General features: G+C 56.9%; 1 protein-coding gene across 3 annotated transcripts in view; it reads left to right on the top strand.

Annotated features, from left to right (window-relative positions):
* The window catches only part of STIM1 (stromal interaction molecule 1), a 55,981-nt gene that overhangs the window by 31,676 nt on the left and 4,174 nt on the right, over window positions 1–20,131 (top strand). For all 3 annotated transcript variants that reach the window (XM_081951647.1, XM_081951648.1, XM_081951649.1), the window contains exons 3-9: window positions 7,594–7,708; window positions 11,810–11,921; window positions 12,885–13,000; window positions 16,414–16,591; window positions 17,511–17,688; window positions 18,261–18,428; window positions 19,559–19,659. In XM_081951647.1, the coding sequence (XP_081807773.1) occupies window positions 7,594–7,708; window positions 11,810–11,921; window positions 12,885–13,000; window positions 16,414–16,591; window positions 17,511–17,688; window positions 18,261–18,428; window positions 19,559–19,659 (968 nt within the window). The remainder of the gene's footprint in view (window positions 1–7,593; window positions 7,709–11,809; window positions 11,922–12,884; window positions 13,001–16,413; window positions 16,592–17,510; window positions 17,689–18,260; window positions 18,429–19,558; window positions 19,660–20,131) is intronic.

The raw sequence follows: 20,131 nt of genomic DNA, 5'->3' as shown, positions 1-20,131 counted from the left end.
ACCTGGTGGAACGCCCCCCTCGCCACGGCTGCCACATGGTCATCCATTGACAGCCGGGCATCAAGGAGGACGCCCAAATTGCGCGCCCGTTCCACAGGGGGCAGTTGTTCGCCCCCTATGGCCAGCGATGGAATCAGCTGGCTGAACCGAGGTGCCGGTAGCCACAGCCACTCAGTCTTGGAGGGGTTGAGTTTAAGTCTGTTGTCCCCCATCCAGACCCCGACGGCTTCCAAACACCGGGACATCACTTCGACAGCCTCGTTGGGGTGGTTTGGGGTTGAAATATACAGCTGAGTATCATCAGCGTAGAGGTGATACTCAACCCCAAAACCACGGATGATCTCACCCAGCGGCTTCACATATGTGTTGAACAGGAGAGGCGAGAGGACCGACCCCTGTGGCACTCCACAAGTGAGTGGCCTCGGGGTCGACCTCTGTCCCCCTGTCAACACACATTGCCTCCGGTCGGAGAGGTAGGAGCCGAACCACCTCAAGACGGTACCTCTGACTCCCATCCCCTCCAACCGGCGCAATAGGATACCATGGTCGATGGTATCAAAAGCCGCCGAGAGGTCTAATAGGACCAGGATAGAGGAACAACCTCTATCTCTGGCCCTCCAGAGATCATCGACCAACGCGACCAAGGCTGTCTCCGTGCTGTGCCCGGGTCGGAAGCCGGACTGGCGTGAGTCTAGATATTCGGATTCGTCGAGGTGTCGTGGAAACTGCTGCGCCACCACATTCTCAACAACCTTCGCTAGAAAGGGAAGGTTGGAGACTGGACGATAATTAGCTAGCTCCATTGGGTCGAGTGAAGGCCTCTTAAGTAAGGGCCTCACCACCGCCTCCTTCAAGGCAGTTGGTAAGGATCCCTCACCCAATGAGGCATTCACCAGGCCCAGAAGCCAGCCTCGGGTCACCTCCCAAGATGCCAGTACCAACCAGGAGGGACACGGGTCCATTAAACATGTGGTGGGTCGCAGCCTTCCACGCAACCTGTCTAAATCCTCGGGGGCAACAGAATCAAACTCCTCCCAGGATGGTCTCACAAGACTCGCTGTTGGCGGCCCGTCCGGTCCACTGAGGGGGGCCCATCCGCTCCGGATCTGAGCGACTTTATCCTGCAGATATTCCCCAAACTCCTCTGCTCTGCCCTGCAAGGGTGCCCTCTGCGTCCTCTGTGACAAGAGGGAGCGGGTCACCCTAAACAGGGCGGCAGGGCGGTTATCCGCGGACGCAATAAGAGCGGCGCAATATCTACGTTTGGCCGCCCTTAATGCCACAAGGTAGGTCCGTAAGTAGGCTCTTACCTGTGTTCGATCAGATTTGGAGCGTGAGGACCTCCACCTGCTCTTTAGACGTCTCCTATGGCGCTTCATCACCCTCAGCTCCTCGGTATACCAAGGAGTCCGGGTGGGTCGCTGCCGCAGGAGAGGTCGCAAAGGCGCAACCCGGTCCAAGGCCCCAGCCGCCGCCCTATTCCAGGCAGCCGCTAGGTCCTCTGACCGAGCGCGGGTCAGGGCTACAGGTAATGGCCCAAGCTCCGTCTGGAACCTATCCGGCTCCATCAGGTGCTTGGGGCGGTACCAGCTTGGACCATCTGGTCCCGCCTCCTCGCGGTGGGGGGTAGCGCCAGGGAAGTCCAGCCGGAGACATGAGTGATCTGACCATGAATGGCAGGTGGGGGGTGAGGGCAGGTGGGGGGTGAGGGCAGGTGGCCCCCCCAACAGAGACCAGGACAAAGAAGGCAGGGAGGAGGAGGAGGAGGAGAAGCCGGCCAGACCTTCAGCTGCTGCCATGAGAGCCTGGCTGGAGAGAGGCCAGTCCGCCTCCCTCCCTCCCTCCCTCCCCTCCCTCCCTCTTGTCTGGGACCATGACTGGGGCTTGTTTCCATCCAGTCCCGGCTCTCCTGATTCCGGCAGTGCCCCAGATGAGCTGGGCATCCTCCCTGTCACGGCCACGAATGGCATCGGAGCCCAGCCTGGGCCCCGTGGAGGGGGACTCTCCCAGCCTGGCTCCAGAAGGTCTCCGGGGCCTCTCTGGGGGCAGGAGCCACTTCTGACCTGGTCTAGAAAGAGCCGGGAGGGATCCGGACGGGGCTCCGGGTTCTGGTCCCCTTCTCCATAGGGGGAGGGGAGGCCGGGGCTGGAGAAGGTCCCACAGGGGACGCAGCAAACCTCTGCAGAGGGAGGAGGAAAAAGGGGAGATCTGGAGGGTCTCCAGGCAAAATAGCCCCTTCCTAGAGGCCTTACGAGCTCCTTTTTCATGGGTGACTCAGAGGAAGGTGACTCTGGGAGAAGATGAAGGTGCTCTTGGAGCTCATTGCTAGCCACCCTCCTCCTCCTCCTCCTCCTCCTCCTCCTCCTCCTCCTCCTCCTCCCCCTCCCCACTGCAAACCCTCCTCCCTTCTAGCATTGATGATGCTCCTAGCTGGATCAAGAAACGCCTGCGAGAAAACCACCAAGTTCAGAGAGCACCGAGGACCCCACCGTCCTCCCCCTCCTCTCCACAGCCCCCCTCCCTTCTAGCACCGATGATGTTCCCTTGATGGACCACGAAACAGCCAAGCTCAGACACAGTTCAAGTCGCAAAGATCCCCTTCTGTTATTGCTCTTCGTATTTGATGGCTTCTCAAGAAACCTTGCAAGAAATACCAGCCATTTATGGACTTGAAGAAGTGGGACTGGTCAGTTGAGATGATCCTTCCTTCCTTCCTTCCAATGGACCACTGCAGAAGCCCAGGACAGAGTTTCATTCCCTCCCTCCCTCCCATCCATTGGCAATGACCAGCCTCTCCTACCCACAGCGCTCTGTGTGTGTGTGTGTGTGTGTGTGTGTGTGTGTGTGTGTGTGCATCCACACGTCACTCAAGCGAGGTTGATGGGCTCCTCAGCTGCCGTCTTAATATAGTCCTGGGGAGCCTTTCCAAGATCCAATTTGAGCTCCCGATCAGCTCTCTGCAAATCCTCTCCTCCAAGATCGGTTTTCTCCTCCTGCCCATCAGGTCACTAAGGAGACCCGTTAGCATTCGGGAGCCACTTTTCCTCCCTCCTTTGATCCTGCAGAGGCCACGTTTTATAGCCACGAAAGCAGAGCTTGGGAGTGGGGAAGATCCTTGGGTGATGAGAGAGGAGAAAAGCCTTCTATCCGGCCACGGGTGGGTTGGGGAATTCTGGGAGTTGGACCACGGTTGGACCCCCCCTGCTCCAAGCCTGGTGGGTGGGTCGCCTCCACCCCACCCACCCCGGACCCCTGCGCAGGAGTTCTCGCAGCTTGTATGGTGGTTTTGCAGGTTGACGTCCTGTGGTGTTTCTTTGGGATGGCTGAGCTCCACTGAGCCCTTGTTCCCCCCTCAGGCTTTTCTGGTGGGCATCTTATGGGCAAACCCATGCTTCCTCCTCCTTCCCTCACCCCCCCCCCTTTTCAAAATGCATGCGCACTTTAATTCTTTCTCCTTTTGTGACAGTTTAGTAGTTTTGAGTCTCCTCTTCTGTGCCTTGTTCCATTACGTTGACATAGGAAGCAGGAGGATCCCACATTGAGGGGGGCCCTCTGGGTGGGCGGGCAGGTGCACCAACGTGCCCCACTCAGGGTCTCCTACTAAGAACTGGAAGTCTTGATTGAGCTGTGCCAGGGAGGGAGGGAAAGAAAGAAGGAACTAAGGGAGGAAGGCGCAGCCTACGGACTCCTGGCTTCCCAGAAGACCCCCCCACTGCAGCAGCAGCTCCGCCCGGCTGCCGCCTCTTCCTGGGGCGCTTGGAAGCCGGACTTTGCAGGGATCACTTTTCTTCCCTGAGCTAAATATAGCCAGCAACAGCTGGTTCCTCTGCCTGCTTCCCTGGGGGAGATCAGGGCTGCTGCGAGTGGCATGGAGGCTCTGGCTGACATTGGCAGGCTCTGGCTGGAGGTCACGGGCTGAGCTGGGGAGGGAGGGGGGGCTGCACGGAGGCAGGCCTGTGCCTCCGCTTTGCCCCCCCCACACGCACACAAACGCACACACGCACACGCACACGCACACACACACGGCTTGGCTGCAGGGCTCAAGCAGAGCCGTCCGTCCGTGATCCTGGAGCATCTTGAGAAGTTTCATCTCTAACCTTCTCGCCTTTCTCTCTGCTTGCAACCCCGGCCTGGCTCTCTGCAAAGGTCACTGCAAGGCCCAGGTGGTCTCCCTCGCCCTTCCGAGGGCTTGGAACTCCGCAGGGGGCTTTTTGGAGGCCCAGCTGGCCAGAAGAACATCACAGAGGAAGGAGGAGGAGGGAGGAGAGCTGGAAGGGACCTTGGAGGTCCTCTAGTCCACCCCTCCTGCTCAAACAGGAGACCCTCCACCATTTCTGATAGATGGCAGTCCAGTCTCTTCTTGAAAGCCTGCAGGGATGGATCTCCCACAACCTCTGGAGGGAGCTTCTCTTCCACTGGTTGATTGTTCTCCCTGCCAGGAAATTCCTCCTTAGTTCCAGGCTGCTTCTCTCCTGGATTAGTCTCCGTCTTTCTTGTCCTGCTTCCTGGTGTTTTGGGGAATAGGTGGACCTCTCCTCTTCTTTGGGGCAGCCCCTGAGATACTTTCCCCTTTTTTCTAGACCACCCCAAACCAAACCCTGTGAGTGGTTCTTCATAGGCTTTAGCCTCCGGGCCTTCAATGGCCTCAGTTGCTCCTCTCTGCACTTTTTCCAAAGTCTCAACACCTTTTTTTTGTAACGTGGGGACCAAACCTGGATGCCGGATTCCAGGTGTAGCCTTACTGAGGCTTTACAAAGGGGTGCTGACACTTCTCGTGATTTTGATTCCAGGCCTCTGTTTATGCCGCCCAGGGTGGTGGCCTTAGCTTCTCTGGCTGCTGCTGCTGCTTCCCACGGCTGGCTCATGTTTAAGGGATCGTCCACTAGGAAAGGATCCCTCCAGGCCCAGCCGTGGCTCCCCCCCCCCCCCCCGTGTGTGTGTGTGTGTGTGTGTGCAGCCCTGGAAGGTTTCTGTTGCCATTAGCTGCTTTTTCCCTCCAAGCCCCCCTTTTGCTCCCCGTGTTTGTTGCACAGCAGCCTCTGTGCCTGTGGCTTGCAGGCTCATTTCGGAGGGGGAAAAAGAAATTGGGGTTTTTGTTTTGTTTTGTTTTTGACACTCTTGATTTGACTTTGCTTTTTTTCAAGCCCCGGAGTTTGGGAGTGGTGATGAGCAGCAGGAAATGGTGTCACACATCTCCTGCCCCTGGTTGTTGGTTTTGTTTTACTCCTATGTGGGTGCTTTTTAAAAAAAAAAATACATACATGCGAGAATGCTTTTGTAATGAGGTCTGCTTAAAAGCCACAGCCGCTCACTGTGTCTCGGGTGGTTCCAGCTCAGGCCCTGGAGCCTAAACTTCACGGGCAACTCCCGGCTGCACCGGTCGACTTCAGGTGAGCTGCTTTAATGTTTAAATCTGCCTGCAATGCGGGAATCTCCCCAGAATGGCCAGGTGGAGCTCTAGAGGAGGTCTGTCCGCCCTTGGCAACTCTGGTGTGGACTCCAATTCCCAGAATCCCCCAGCCAGCCAGATGGGGGAAGGGCTCCTTCTCTGTTCCCGTCAGTGTTGCCCAAGCAACAAAGAATAAACCACCACAAGGAACCACCAAGGACCAGTGGCGGACTGAGGCTCACTGGTTCCCTACGCACTCACAAATCTTGCTGCCCTCCTCCTCCCTTGTACGGACTGTGCAAATCTCCATTGCTTTTTTTTCTTTCTCAACTTTGTGGTGCCCCCTTTGGGCCTAGTGGTGCCCTTAGCATGTGCTTAGTCTGCTGAAGGGTTCATGCAGCGCTGCCAAGAGCTCCCCCATCAACACTGAGCCACGAGTATAAAATGAGAGCAAGCCCTTCTTCCTTCGAGCACTGACGATGTTACCCAGTTGGGTCAAGAAACGCCTGCCAGAAGCCCACAGTTCTGCTCCTCCTCCTCTACCCAGCTCCACAAACCCTGTCCCCTGTTAACCCTGAGTCTGTTCCCTAGTTGGGCCATGAAACGCCTGCAAGAAAACCACCAGACCTCAGAGCGCCCCCAAGGAGCCCCAAAGTCCTACCCTGAACTCCAGGGGTTCCCTTCCATTGGCTCTCCTTGTGTCTCCCCCCCCTCATGAGATCATCCGCTTGGGTGGAACATAAGAGGTCATCAAGTCACTCATTCCTCAGCCCACTGACCCATGGAGGCGGCTGGCTCCTTTGCCCCCAAGGTCTCCCTCTGTGACCCCATCTCGTACCCACATTCTTACCCTTGGAAGGGGGCCTTGGGGCTCTTCTACACCAACCCCCTGGTGGCAAACCTGTGGCACGTGTGCCAGAGGTGGCACGCAAAGCCCTCTTTGTGGCAAAGCCCTCTCAGTGCGTGCCAAGGCAAGCATGCATGCACCGGGAACCCAAAGACCAGGGACTGGCTTGCGCATGCGCACCGGCCAACTGGCTTTGGGGTTTGCGGTGCTCTGGCACGCATGTGCGCATTTGGTTTGGGCACCCGGTGCTGAAAGGTTTTGCCCTCGAACATTCAGGAGAAATGCTGCCCAGTCTCTTCTTTAAAAACTCCAGGAAATGGAGCAGCCACAACTTCTGACAACTTTTGTGCCCACCAGCACAAAAAGGGCTCAGTTTATGGGCAGAGCGTTTTCTTCTGGGGCAGTCCCTGCCTTCAGGGATGGACTAATAGAATTACAGAATGACAAGACTTGGAAGGGACTTTGGAGGCCATCCAGTCCAACCCCCTGCTCAAGCAGGAGACCTGCCTAGGCCATTGCAAAAAAGCTTGTCTTGCACCCGTCCCTTCTTGCAAGATTGCTGAGCTGTGACAGCTGTTGGCAAGGGCAGAAGCAGCGAAAGGACGCAGGGGAACAGACAGGTGGATGCTCCCCCCCACTCCCTGCAGAGTTGTCCGTCATGGGGCAGGCGGATCTCATGCAGGAAGCAGGTGGGAAAAAAGAGGGCAGGTTTCCAGGCCACCAACAGTAGCCCTTCCCATGGTTTGGTGAAAGCCATTTGCATAAGAACCAGGAAGGCGCTTGGCCCTGCTCTGGCCCAGGTCCAGCCTCCTCCGGTTGGCAAGGAGCTTTGCGAGGGGCTGTCCTTTGCGTAGGACGGGCCTAACTGTCAGGCCTGCCTTGACTCAGGCATTTGGGAAAGAAAGACTCTCGGCTCCATTGGGTGGAAGTGATGGATTCCTTGACTAAAGTTAAGTGGTTCCAGCGAAAGTGAAGCTACCGGAGATTTGAATATTCCCCTGCAAAGGTTACACTTTTCCCCCTTTCCCTGCCCCCCCCCTTGACCAATCCATCAGCGTCCAATAAGATGCCTTTATGATGCTTTGGGAAGAGCTTGGAGCATGGCGCATCTCAAGGCAGTTTCGCATTCGGCCAGGTGTCCTCATTGGCCGGTTTATTCCGATTTGGCACCTCTGGTTCTCGCTAACGAGTCAACCCCCCACTCCCATCAATTGTCTTCTGCCTCCCAGGCCCACCTGTCCCCCCTCCCCCCAGATCCCTTCCCCCTCCCTTGCAATGGACGGCAGGATGCCCCCAAAGTGAAGCCCCTGGAGATGGGAGACCCCTGACCTGGCCTTTGTCTTCCTTTCTTTCCCAGTTCCTGCGGGAGGACCTGAATTACCACGACCCCACCATCAAGCACAGCACCTTCCACGGGGAGGACAAGCTCATCAGCGTGGAAGACCTTTGGAAGGCCTGGAAGGCCTCGGAAGGTAAGCCCAGAGGGCACCCACGGCTGGGGGCTGCCAGGGAAGAACCAGGCGGGCAGCTCACAGCCTCTCGGTTGCAGGAAGGGGCTTCAGGAAGGGCTGCTTGCCCCCCCCCAAAGGGCCCAGGGAAGTGCTGAGAAAGAGCAAGAGGAGAGATGGAGATTCCCCCCCCACCTCCTGCCCCCCCAAGGAAGGGCAGTACAGGAAAGGCTAAAGGTGGCCGATGGTTCCAGGCCCACACAGCACAGCTCCCCAGGGGTTTTGCTTCTCTACTCAAGATGGGCCTCTGGGAACCTGTGACCGCTGGAGCTTTTCACCCACTTTGGCTGTGGGGTCCTTGCTGCTCTCTTGCGTTTTGGTGGTTTTCTTGCAGACGTTTCATGACCCAACTAGAAAACCTGATCAGTGCTAGGAGGGGGGGGGGGTGTGGAGAGGAGGAGGACTGTGGGGTTCTTTGTGATCTCTGAGCTTGATTCATGACCCAACGAGGGAGCATCGTCAGGGCTACAATGGAATGGGGTTTTATCTTGTTTGTACCCAGTAGAGTGGGGATGCTTTCCCCTTCATCCTTCCTTGGTGGGGACGGTTTGTCTGGTGCTAATCCCTGCTTCTCTGGTTGTGGGGCTGCTGGAGAAGATTTGTTGTGGTCTTTTTGTTTCCTTTGTAGCTTTTCGTTGTCTCTTCGAATGGTGTGTAAATGTGATTGATGACACCCTAGGCACTAGCACTGGTGACGTTCCCTAGTTTGGGTCAAGGAACGTCTGCAAGGAAACAGCCCAGCTCAGAGAGCCCCAGGGACCAATCCGCAGTCCAACCCTGAGCGGCAGAGACTCTCTTCGACTGATCCCGTTTGGCCCCTGCAGAAAGAGAGACACCCGTCTCAAGCACCGGGGGGGTGGGAGGACCAGGAAGCCCGGGCACTTCAAATGAATGTAAAGTTTTATGGGAAGCTTAGGCTGCCTGCAAGAACCTCAACCATTAATGGTCAGAATGAATTGGAGGCAGAGGAGAGTCAGTGGAATTCAAGGTGGGCTGGAGGTGGACCTCTGGTGGGCACGGAGGGACTCGAGGCGGATGACGTGTTTTCCCATCTCCTACCACCCAGGCCTCCTGCGCCAGAGGTTTGAGAAAGGCCAATGAGAGGCAGGAGAGGCAACTTCCTACAGGGAGGCGACTCTCATCTCCTGCCCCATGCCCCCCCCCCCCGCCCCCTGCCCCCCCCCCTCGGTCTCCCTCAGCTGCTTCTGCCTCCTCCAGGCGCTTGTCTCCTCCCGCGAGGGAACCTGTTGCAGGACGGCAGTGCTTGTCTTCCTTCCTCACAGAATTGTTTGTTTTGAAACTTTTTTACATTGGGAGGCTCTTTTTTTCCAACAGTTTGGCAAGGTGTTTCGTGCAGCACAGCTGGCCGGGCAAGAGGGAAGGCTGTGGCAATAACGAGTGTTTTTCAAGGCGTCCTTTGGGGGTCTCCTTAGTGGAGATGTCCAGGCCGAGAGACCTGGGAGGGCGTCAGAGGAAGGCCTCCATCCAAGCAGCCTTAAGACCCGTGGACTCCCAACTCCAGAGTTGGCTGAGGAATTCTGGGAGTTGAAGTCCACGGGTCTTACAGTTGCCCTGGTGGGGCACCCCCTGCCTTAAAGAGGAAGCACAGGAGGCAGCTGGGATGGGAGTGAGGGGGTTGAGGAGGGCTGGGGGGAGGGGGCTCTCTTCCTCTGGCCACGGAGACTGGCTCCGTCCCGCAGCTTTAGGGGTCTCTGGGGAGAGATTCACCCGGAGCACAGGGGAGGGCTGACCCTGGAGGGAGGAGGGGGAGGAGGGCCCTCTTCTGAGCCTCTGAGCTCTCCTGGGGGTGCCCTTTCATTGGGGTGGGGGGAGACCCGTCCCCCCCCCCCCATCATTCTTGGTGATGCCCAAAGGACTCTGAGCATCAGGGGAGAGGCTCCCCCTGCGTTGAGGCCTTGGAGAATTCCTGCACGTGTTTCCCAAATAGGTTCTTTTGCAGCCTGCAAGTCCTGGGGTGGCCCTTGGCTGACCGTGCCCAGGCGCTTGGGAAGGCCGGGAGGCCCTCCAGGAACAAAGAGCCAGGCCTCCCTGCAGGCGTCCGGCTGACACGGGTGCTGAGAGGCTCCTTAGATAACAGGGCTGCCCTCAGCCACCACCCCCTCCTCTCCTCTCCTGCTCGGGCTCCCCTTCGTCAAGCGGCAGGCTCTGCTGGGGCGGCTGTTCTCTGGGGGGCTGAAGCCCTGGAAAGAGGGCCGAGAAGGGGCAGGGAGGCTGCTTGCCAAAGGGGACCAAAGGCCGAAGCCTACGAAGGGGCCGTGGGGCTGCCTAGGTGAAGGGAAAGGAGGACCAGGGGGGACAGGGTAGAAAACTCCCGGATGGACGGACGGACGTTTTGTGCTCCCAGAGACCCCGTCCCATGGGGGGGGGGGGGGTGGAGCTTGTGCTGGGTGATGGAGACCTTGGTTCCAAGACGGCCCAGCCAATCCCCCCCCCCTTTCCTTCCTGAAGGGGCTTCCCTGTGTGTTTTGTGTGTTTGTGTAGCTTTGAGGGGGAAACGTCTCAGGTGAGCCTGCTGACCAAGAGCTTGGCTCCCCAGCCCCATCTGAGTCGATCTGCCTGGCCGGAGCAGCTCTAGCCAGAGTGACCAATGACCCCGTCTTTGTGCTCTTTCTGCTGAAGCCCAGCTCCTCCTTGGCTCCTTCGGAAGCAGCTGGAGCCCTGGTGGCAGTTGTCCAGCTGTGCCGGAGGGGGCAGAACAGCTGGGAAGCCCCTCCTTCTCCACCCCCCCCCCCAGCCATTCACCCTTCCGGTCAGCAAAGGGACAAAGAGCAAACCCCCTCCTCTCTCTCACATTGGGAAGGGTGTGTGTGTGTGTGTGAGAGAGAGAGAGAGAGAAGAAGGCCGGGACTTTTCCTTCCTCAGTGAGCGGGAAGAGAGGCGGCTGTTGTGGCCCTTGGCAGGAGCTGCTCCGTTTATTTCCCTCCCCAAGTGAGTCACAAATGCTTCTTTGTCTTACGACAAGGTCAGCAAGGAGCATCCCGGCTCTTGGCCTCCTAGGCTCCGCCCGGCTGTGCAGAAAAACTGTTAGTCCTTGACTTACGACCACCATTCAGCCCACAATATCTGTCACTAAGGGAAACATTGGTTAAGTGGGTTTTGTCCCGTTTTATGACCTTTTTTGCCACATTTGTTAAGCGAACCACTGCAGTTGATAAAGTTACCATCTGGGTTGTTAATTGAATCAGAAGGTCGCAAAAGGGGATCACATGACCCATTGCGACGGTCATAAATGTGAATCAGTTGCCAAGCATCTGAATGTAAATCACATGATCAGGGGGATTCTGCAACCATCGTAAGTGTGAAAAACGGTCGTAAGTCACTCTTTTCAGTGTGGCTGTAACTTTGAAAATGAACTGTTGTAAGCCGAGGACTATCTGCAGTTTAATCGGCCCTTTCCCGATCCCTCTCCTTGGGCTGAGGCTGCCCTGAGTCTTGGGGTGCCACCTGCTTTTGTAGAAGGTAGAATGCAAGGGTTGAAAGGGAGCCCGGAGGTCCTCTAGTCCAACCCCTTGCTCAAGCAGGAGACCTTGACCGAGATCGTTTCAGTCCAATGGCTGTCCAGTCCCTTTTGAAAACCTCCAGTGATGGAGCACCCACAGCTTCTAGTGGCAAGCAGTTCCACTGTCGGGAAATGTCTAGTTCTAGGTTGGTTTTCTCTTTGATAAGTTTCCATCCGTTGCTCCTTGTCCTGCTTTCTGGTGCTTTGGAGGACAGGTGGAGCCCCTCAAAGGGTGGGTGGGGGGTGGGGGGGTGAGCCCAGCGCTCCAGCCTCCCTGCTTTTCCTCTGCTGGTAGGGAAAGGGACGAGGCAGGGAGGGTCTCCATCAGTCTTCTCCCACACCCAGCCCTTTCTCCCTTCTCCCTGTTTATTGTAAGCACAGCTGCATAAACAAACAGCAATAGAAGGAAGTTTATACCTCCACGTTCTTTCACAGCAAGTCCTTACGGAGTAGAGCTGAGCAGTGGAGTGGTCCAAATTAATGCTGACTGGGATGGGAGACACCTGCCACATCTCTCTCTCTCTCTCTCTGTGCCCCTTCTGCAGTCTACAACTGGACGGTGGAGGAGGTGGTGCAGTGGCTGATCACCTACGTGGAGCTCCCCCACTACGAAGAGACCTTCCGGAAGCTCCAGCTCACGGGCCATGCCATGCCCAGGTCAGCCTGGCCCTCCGTGGCCCCGGATTCAGGGGTGGGCGAGGGGTTCGGGGGTTGGGGAGGCTGCTGGTGATCCTGCGAGACCCTCGGCGGCTGCTTCTCAAAACAACCGAGATTTTTCTATCCGAACCAGTGCTACTTTTATTTACCTTTTTTTAATCGCAGCTTTAGTATTTTTACAAAGGGCTCAAGGTGAGGAAGGCATCCCACCTTCTTCCTCCCATTTTCCCACCACAACAACCCTGTGAGGTGGGCTGGACTGAGAGAGTGGGACTGGCCCAAAGTCACCCAGCCGGCTAGAACTCCCCGTCTCTTGGTTTCTAGAGCAGTCCCTTAGCCCCTGGACCAAGTGGCTCTTCTCCTCTTCTGCTGTGAAGCCTCGGCCCTTCCTGGGGCTGCCCAGGCGGTTCCCTTGGCTGAGAAATCTGCACAGAGGCCCCTTAGTGGTTTTCTTGCAGTTGTTTCATGACCGAACTAGGTAACATCATCAGTGTTGGGAGGGGAGGGGGGGTTGCTGAGAGGAGGAGGAGGAGGAGGAGGAGGAGGAGGAGGAGGAAGAGGACAACAACAACTGCAGGGTCCTTTGTGCTCCCTGAGCTTGGGATGTTTTTTGTTATTTGTTTTTTGGCAGACATTTCATTACCCAACTAGGTAACGTCATCAGTGGTAGAAGGGAGTGGGGGTTGCTGAGAGGAGGAAGAAACATAAAACATCTGCAAGAAAAGCACCAAGCTAAGGGAGCACCAAGGACCCCACAGTCCTCTTCCTCCTTATCTCTGGAAGCCCCCCCCCACCCCCCTCCTGCCTTCCAGCACCAGTGATGTCACCTAGTTGAGTAATGAAATATCTGCAGGAAAACCGCCAAGCGTCCCGGAGGCCACAGCTGCCCCCTGAGCTACCAGCCGCCTTCTGGGCAGATTCCGTGGAGGGAAGTTGAGCTGACTCTGTCCTTCTGCCTTGCAGGCTGGCAGTCACCAACGCCACCATGACGGGGGCCCTTCTGAAGATGACCGACAGGAGCCACCGGCAGAAGCTGCAGCTCAAAGCCCTGGACACCGTCCTCTTCGGCCCGCCTCTCCGTGAGTGACTCTCCGGCCTCCCAGGATGACGGAAGGCAGGGAGGGAGGGAGTGTGCATGTGTGTGTGGGGGGGGGGAGGGATGGGATGGGACTGTCACTCCCATCACCCTTGACCTGAGCAGGCCAGGTAGTTATTTCAAGCCGTTTGAAGGCTGGAGTAGATTTCCCAGCAGCCCTGAAGCCCCGCGACTTCTCTCCTTGTGGCTTGGCTGAGGCCTTTCTGAGGAAGTGTGACCGGTTGTGTGTGTGATCACAACTCTTTGAGGTTTGCAGTGAAAGCCAGCTGTGACTCTTCTGTGTTGGCTAGGGGGTGGGGGAGGGGGAGGAGGAAATGCTTGAAGACTGCCCCTCCGTGGCGGGACTTACGTGCCTAGTTTTGAATGCCATCAGGGGGCAAACACAGTTTCTGCCTCTTGCAAAAAAAAAGGTTGCGAAAATCTTAAGGCCGTCAAGCAACTTGCGACAGTGACGGGCTCGCTTCGTTCCAGTTGTAAGTCAAGGACTCCCTTTGGCTCAGAGTTCTTATTTATTCATTTCATTGATCGCATTTATACACTGCCTCTCCTGCGGTTACACTATTCTTGCGTTGAAGGGAGCCGGTTTGACCAAATCTCCTCTGCAGGGAGTCCTCGACTTACAACCATTTGTTAATGACCGATGCTACGACGGTCGACGCGATCCCCTTTTGCAACCTCCTGGCAAGCAAAGCCAATGGGGGACTCGGATTCAATTAACAACCAGGTCCCTAACTTAATAGGTGCAGTGATTCTCTTAATGGTGTTAAGAAAGATCGTAAAATGAGGCCAGACTTAATTGTTTTTTCTTAGCAGCAGAAATTGTGGTCGTAAGTCAAGGACGACCTGCAAGGGCAGTGGGAGCTTTGCTCTTGTTTTGTTTCCCAGTTGCAGGGCTGGGGTGTGTCTTTGTCTTTGTGTTGAAGTCACGTTTGCTATTTTATCCTCATGAAGCCAGAAGTAAACAGGACTGGCTAGGCTGGACGTTCTCTATGGTGGATGCCTTCAGACTTAATTTAGTGTGTGTGTGTGTGTGTGTGTGTGTAGATTTAAAGGAATAGTTTAGGGCAGGGGTGTCCAAACTTGGGAACTTAAAGACTTGTGGACTTCAACTCCCAGAATTCCCCACCCAGTCACCCATGCCTCTGCACTCCCCCTCCGACCTTAACCACAGCCCTGATGTGGCCCTCAATGAAATTGAGTTTGAGACCCCCCCATCTACATCTACTGTTTCCAGAAAGAAAGAAAGAAAGAAAGAAGAAAGAAAGGAAGGAAAGAAAGAAAGAAAGAAAGAAAGAAAGAAAGAAAGAAAGAAAGAAAGAAAGAAAGAAAGAAAGAAAGAAAGAAAGAAAGAAAGAAAAAAGAAAGAAAGAAAGAAAAAAAACCTGTCCATGTGATCAGAATTCGGGCACTTGGCCCCTGGCGTGGATCTAACCAGGGTAGCAGCATCCCAGATTCACGTTGTCTTTTGTGACCTTTATCTTGTGACCAGATTCACTTAACAACTCGGCTTAAACCGTGGCCAAAGAGGTGGTGTCACTGGGGCAGAGCTCACATCTGAAGAAATGCCTGGCTTAGCAGCCGGAGGGCTGGGCTCCGTGGGTGAGCAGCTGTGCGTCAGATGCTCCTTCAAGGAAGGTCAGAGGGAGCCGGTTCCTCCAGACCACAGCGGCCCCTCTGCTCGGCCACCAGCCAGGAAGGGAGGCGTCCATCTTCCCCAACTGAGCTCGCCTCGGCCGCCTTGGACGGAAGTTGCTCCATTGTCAGGAGGAGCTGAAACTGGTCCCGGCAAGCCGGCAAGGGGAGGGCTGGGAACCTTCTCTCACATTGTGTGTGTCTTTCACAACGCACGAACAGGAGGCCACAGGTGGAAGGAGGCAACACCTGGGACGAAGGAGAAATTTCCTGAGGGTGGGAAGGATGGACGGATAGAACAGCTTTCCCCCAGGAGTGGTGGCTGCTCCATCGTTGGAGGTCTTCAAGAAAAGATTGGAGGGCCATTTGTCTGGGATGCCATAAGGTCTCCTGCCTTGGGGAAGGGGGCTGGACTAGAAGACCTCCAAGGTCCCTTCCACAGCCAAAGGGTTCTACGAAAGGCTTTTGACGGAAGAAGAAGAAGCAATGGATGGAAACTCATCATGGAGAGAAGCAACCTAGAACCAAGGAGTTTTCTGAAGGGAAGGGCCTGGGCAGCTGGAAGACGCTATTTAAGGGTTTCCAACCCTTTGGAAACGGTCCTGAAGATGCAGGAGAGCCTGGAGAGAAGGTCCGTTCCTCTTCCTTGGGCTTTGCTCCAACATCATGTGGCGCTTGGTCTTCAGGTTGGCCCAGGCCCTCTTCACATCGGCCAAGCCCTCCAGATTTGGCCTTTCCTTGCACAGGGGTTGCGGTCCGAGGAAGCCGACTGTGGGTCACCAGCTGTGGACTGAGCCCCCACCCCCCCACAGATTCCCTCGGACACCAGCAGATCCCCTTTAAGGCCTGAAGAATCCTTGGGGGCTTCTGCACACAACACCAGTCAAAGGTGGTATTTGCTGGTTCTCCAAACTACTGAAAATTTCCGCTACCGGTTCTCCAGAACTGATCAGAAGCTACTGGATCCCACCTCTGGTTCGAACCGCTTCCCAAAATTATGAAGGATTTTGTCAGAAGGGCTTGGGGTCAAAGATATGTATTTATTTATACTTCATATCTCCCAACCGCCCATCTCCCTCGCACGGGGGCTCTGCATGGCGTACAACATAACTGATAAAATTAAACTTGAAAATCGGAATAACTTGGGAACTTAAAGACTTGTGGACTTCAACTCCCAGAATTCCCCACCCAGCCACCCATGCCTCCGCACCCCCCCCCCTCCGACCATTTTATAAAAGAATCATAGAACAGAACAGAACAATGGAATTCCAGTTCCAAGATGGTGGCTGAACGATTGTTAATGCAGTCCCCGGGGGGGACGGGGGGGGGACAGCCAGCCCCGTGGTTGAGAGGGCCCATATGTCCACCAAGCAAGACCACAAGGCCAAGGGCTCCATCCCTGGAGGCTTTGAAGAAGAGGCTGGGCCTGTCTGAAATGGCCCAGGGTCTCCTGCTTGAGCAGGGGGGTGGACTAGAAGACCTCCAAGGCCCCTTCCAGCTCTGTGATTCTGTTACTTAGCTCTCTGGTGCTGCAGCGAGAGAAGGGTGGGGGCGACCCCCGTGGAGGTGCAGGCCTCTTCTGCCTCCCCATTCTTCCAGGAGAGACGGTGGGTTCTCCTGATGGGAGGATTCCCTTCCCTTGCCTGGAATCCGGAAGCCAGCGGGGCGCCTGGCCTCCAGACCGGATCAAAGGCATCCGAGGAGGGGAGGGGGAGGCGCTGGGTGGGTCTCCTTGTTGACGCTCTGCCCCTTCTCTTCCCCCAGTCACCCGCCACAACCACTTGAAGGACTTCCTGCTGGTGGTCTCCATCGTGATTGGCGTGGGGGGCTGCTGGTTCGCCTACATCCAGAACCGCTACTCCAAGGAGCACATGAAGAGGATGATGAAGGACCTGGAAGGCCTTCACAGGGCTGAGCAGAGCCTCCACGACCTCCAGGAAAGGTGGGTGGGTGGGCCGGCTCCCCCTTCCAGCTGGAAGCCATGACGGAGGCTGGTCCCCCTCCCTTCCTTCCTTCCTTCCTTCCTTCCTTCCTTCCATTTTCCTTCCTTCCTTTCCTTCCTTCATTCCTTCCATCTTCCTTCCTCCCTCTCCCCCTCCCTCCCTCCCTTTCCTTCCTTCCTTCCATCTTCCTTCCTTCCATCTTCCTTCCTTCCATCTTCCTTCCTTTCCTTCCTTCCTTCCTTTCATTCCTTCCATCTTCCTTCCTCCCTCTCTCCCTCCCTCCCTCCCTTTCCTTCCTTCCTTCCTTCCATCCATCCATCCATCCATCCATCCCTCCATCCATCCATGTGGCAGCTCCATCCCTCGAGGCTTTTAAGAAGAGATTGGGCAGCCATTGGTCTGAAATGGCCTGGGGGTCTCCTGCTTGAGCAGGGGGCTGGACTAGAAGACCTCCAAGGTCCCTTCTGGCTCTGTGAGTCTCTTCTAATTGGACCCCCGGGAGCCTTGGAGTGAGGGGAGGTTCCCTCTCGGCTCTCTTGCAAGGACCCCGGCATCCCCGCCTGCCCCCCATCTCCCACCCAGGACCTGGAGGTTGGCCCACTCCCGTGAGATCCTTCTGCCCTGGAACCAAAGGAAGGAGGTTCCAGAAGATCCCCCGAGGATTCCCAAGAGAGTCCCTCCCAGCCCAGCTTCCTCCTTTGCCCTGGCTCTCCAGACCCTCCCCGGGGTCTCCACCTTCACCCCCCCCTCAGCCCCCCACTGGGTTTTGGCCGCTGCTCCTCCTCCACTTCAGGCAGCCCTCCTCCATCCCTTCTGCCGTCCCTCCAGATGCCGCCTGGCCCTGCACTGCTCCCCCCCCCCCCATTTCTCTCCCTCTCTCTCCCACCCACCCACCCACCCACCCTGCCTCTTCCTCAGGCTGCAGAAGGCGCAGGAGGAGCATCGCTCGGTGGAGGTGGAGAAGGTCTCCTTGGAGAAGCGGCTGCAGGACGAGATCAGCATCGCCAAGCAAGAGGCCCACCGGCTGCGGGAGCTGCGCGAGGGCACCGAGAACGAGCTCAGCAGGCAGAAGTATGCCGAGCAGGAGCTGGAGCAGGTGGGCCTATGCGGCTGGGTGGGGGTGGGGGGGTGGGGGGCTACTGGGCTGGGGGTCCTTGCTGCTCTCTCAGCTCGGTTGTTTTCCTGCAAACGTTTCATGACCTGATTAGGTGGCATCATCAGTGCTGATAGCATTGAAGGTCATGGAACATCTGCAAGAAAACAACTGATCCGAGAGAGCCCCAAGGACCCCCCCCCTCCCACACACACACATACAGTGCTCCTCCTCCTCCCTGCAACCCCCCCTCCCTCCTAGCACTGATGATGTTCCCTAGCTGGGTCATGAAAGGTCTGCCCAGGGAGCCCTCGTTTCAACCCCACCGGGCTGCAGATCCTCTCTTTGCTCGGTCCCTGACTCCTCCTCCCTCTGGACAGTTGGCCTTGACCTGCCACCCCCAGCCCTCCGCTGCCTCTGGCCCTGCATTGCCCCTTTGGCCTTCCCCCTGGAGCCCCAGGCCTCAACGTGGCCGCTGCTGCTCTTCTCCAAGCGGTTGCCCGTTGTGCGTGTGCGTTCTCCTCTGAAGCCCTGCGGGGGCCCTTGTGCCGTCTCTCCCCCCCCCCCCCCCCCAGGTGCGCATGGCCCTCCGGAATGCGGAGAAGGAGCTGGAGTCGCACAGCAGCTGGGCGGCCCCCGAGGCCCTGCAGAAGTGGCTGCAGCTGACCCACGAGGTGGAGGTGCAGTACTACAACGTCAAGAAGCAGAGCGCGGAGAAGCAGCTGCTCCTGGCCAAGGAGGGGGTGAGTCCCCGGGTGGCCCTCTTCAGGATTCCCCTCCCCCCCCCGCTAACCCTAACCCTAACCCTAACCCTAACCCTAACCCTTTTCAACATACAGCAGGGAGGGGTCTCCAACCTGGGAAACAGCCCTCTGATCCACAGGGAGCCCTCAGCTGACAACCACAACCTTCGGTTATTAACTGAGGCGGTCGTTCAGTGAATCCCAGCTGATTTTACAACTTTTTTTTGCCATGGGTGTTAAGCGAATCATGCAGTCACTAAGTGAATCCAATTTGCCCGACTGACTTTGCTTGCTGGGAGCTGCCTGGGAACCCCAGGGTCTTTGCAACGGTTGTATACGTGCCGGGTGCTCCCAGATTTTGACCACGTGACTGGGATGATGCTGTGTTGGTTATAAGTGCGAGGACCAGTCACAAGTCACTTTTTCAGGGCTGTTGCAACTTTAAATGGTCACTAAATGAACGGTTGTAAGTTGAGGACTATCTGCATAGAGTGTAGGTGGGAGGGGCATCCCCAGGAGGGAGGGGATTCATTCAATAAAATGAAGAGATGGATATTTTGTGTGAGAGAAAGAGGGCGAAGGCAGCTCCTCCTCACTACTTCCCAGAGTCTCTTGCAGATGCAGGTGGGAGAAGCTTCAGTCTGGCAAGATTCTGTCTGGGGGTGTGAAAAAGGAGGAGCTGGGAAGAATCGGTCGTTTGGGGCTCAGGGCAGGCAGGGGTAACCTGGGAACCTCTTCCTCTAAAGCAGGGCGGGGAAACTCCCTTTCATTAAGGGCCATGGGGGGGGGGGATGAGTGGGCGTGGCCAGGGTAGGGGTCAGGCCCTCCCGAGCCCTGTTTTCCCTGGCAGAGAACCACGCAGACATCTCCCACTCGTGGGTCAATGAGGAGGGGGTGGAGCCCAGAGCAGCTCCCCATTGCCACAGAGGGGGTGGGTGGGGGGTGGTCTCTGTCTCTGCTGGAATCTGCAGCTGATATGGGGGGGTGGGGGGGTTATAGCCAGGACTTAGCATCTTCCCAGCAGGTGAGGCTGCAGCCAGCCGATTGAAGGTGGGGGGTGGGGAGGGGGCGGGGGGAGGGTCTTGCTGCACCTCCTGAGTGCTGAGTCCGCCCCCCCTCTCCCCCCCCAGGCCGAGAAAATCAAGAAGAAGCGCAACACTCTCTTTGGCACCTTCCACGTGGCCCACAGCTCCTCCCTGGACGACGTGGACCACAAGATCTTGACCGCTAAGTGAGTCTCTGCCTCCCCTCCCCCCTCCTGCTGCCCCCTCCCAGCAGCCTTTGCGGTGGGGGGGCTACTCTGTCCAGCGGGGGAGCCCAGAGCCCCCCCACCCCCGGCTCCCCATTCAGGCTTTGACCCACAAGGCAGCAGCCGTGCTGGGAAGGGGGAGGGGGCCTTCTGGTGGGGAGGGTGTCGTTTCTCCCCCCCCCCCCATTTCAGCTAGGCTGCCTGAGGTTGCACAGAGGGGCTCCTCCGGGATGGGTAGTCCTTGACTCACGACTGCAGTTGGGACCAATATTTCCGTTGCTAAGCAGGGCGATCAGTCAGTCCCTAAGCAAATGGTTGCCATTGTGAAGTGAATGACGTGGTCGTTAAGTGAATCCTGCTTCCGCCCATTGCCTTTGCCTGTCGGAGGCAGCTGGGAAGGTTGCAGGGGGCGCCCAAGGGACCCCAGGTGGTGTCCTCGATTTACGCCCACAAG

This window comes from Natrix helvetica (assembly GCF_964273705.1).
Source record: "Natrix helvetica genome assembly, chromosome: 4".
In the NCBI taxonomy this organism is placed as follows: domain Eukaryota; kingdom Metazoa; phylum Chordata; class Lepidosauria; order Squamata; family Natricidae; genus Natrix; species Natrix helvetica.
The sequence above is the reverse complement of the archived record's forward strand: the minus strand, read 5'-3'. Positions and strand labels throughout refer to the sequence as shown.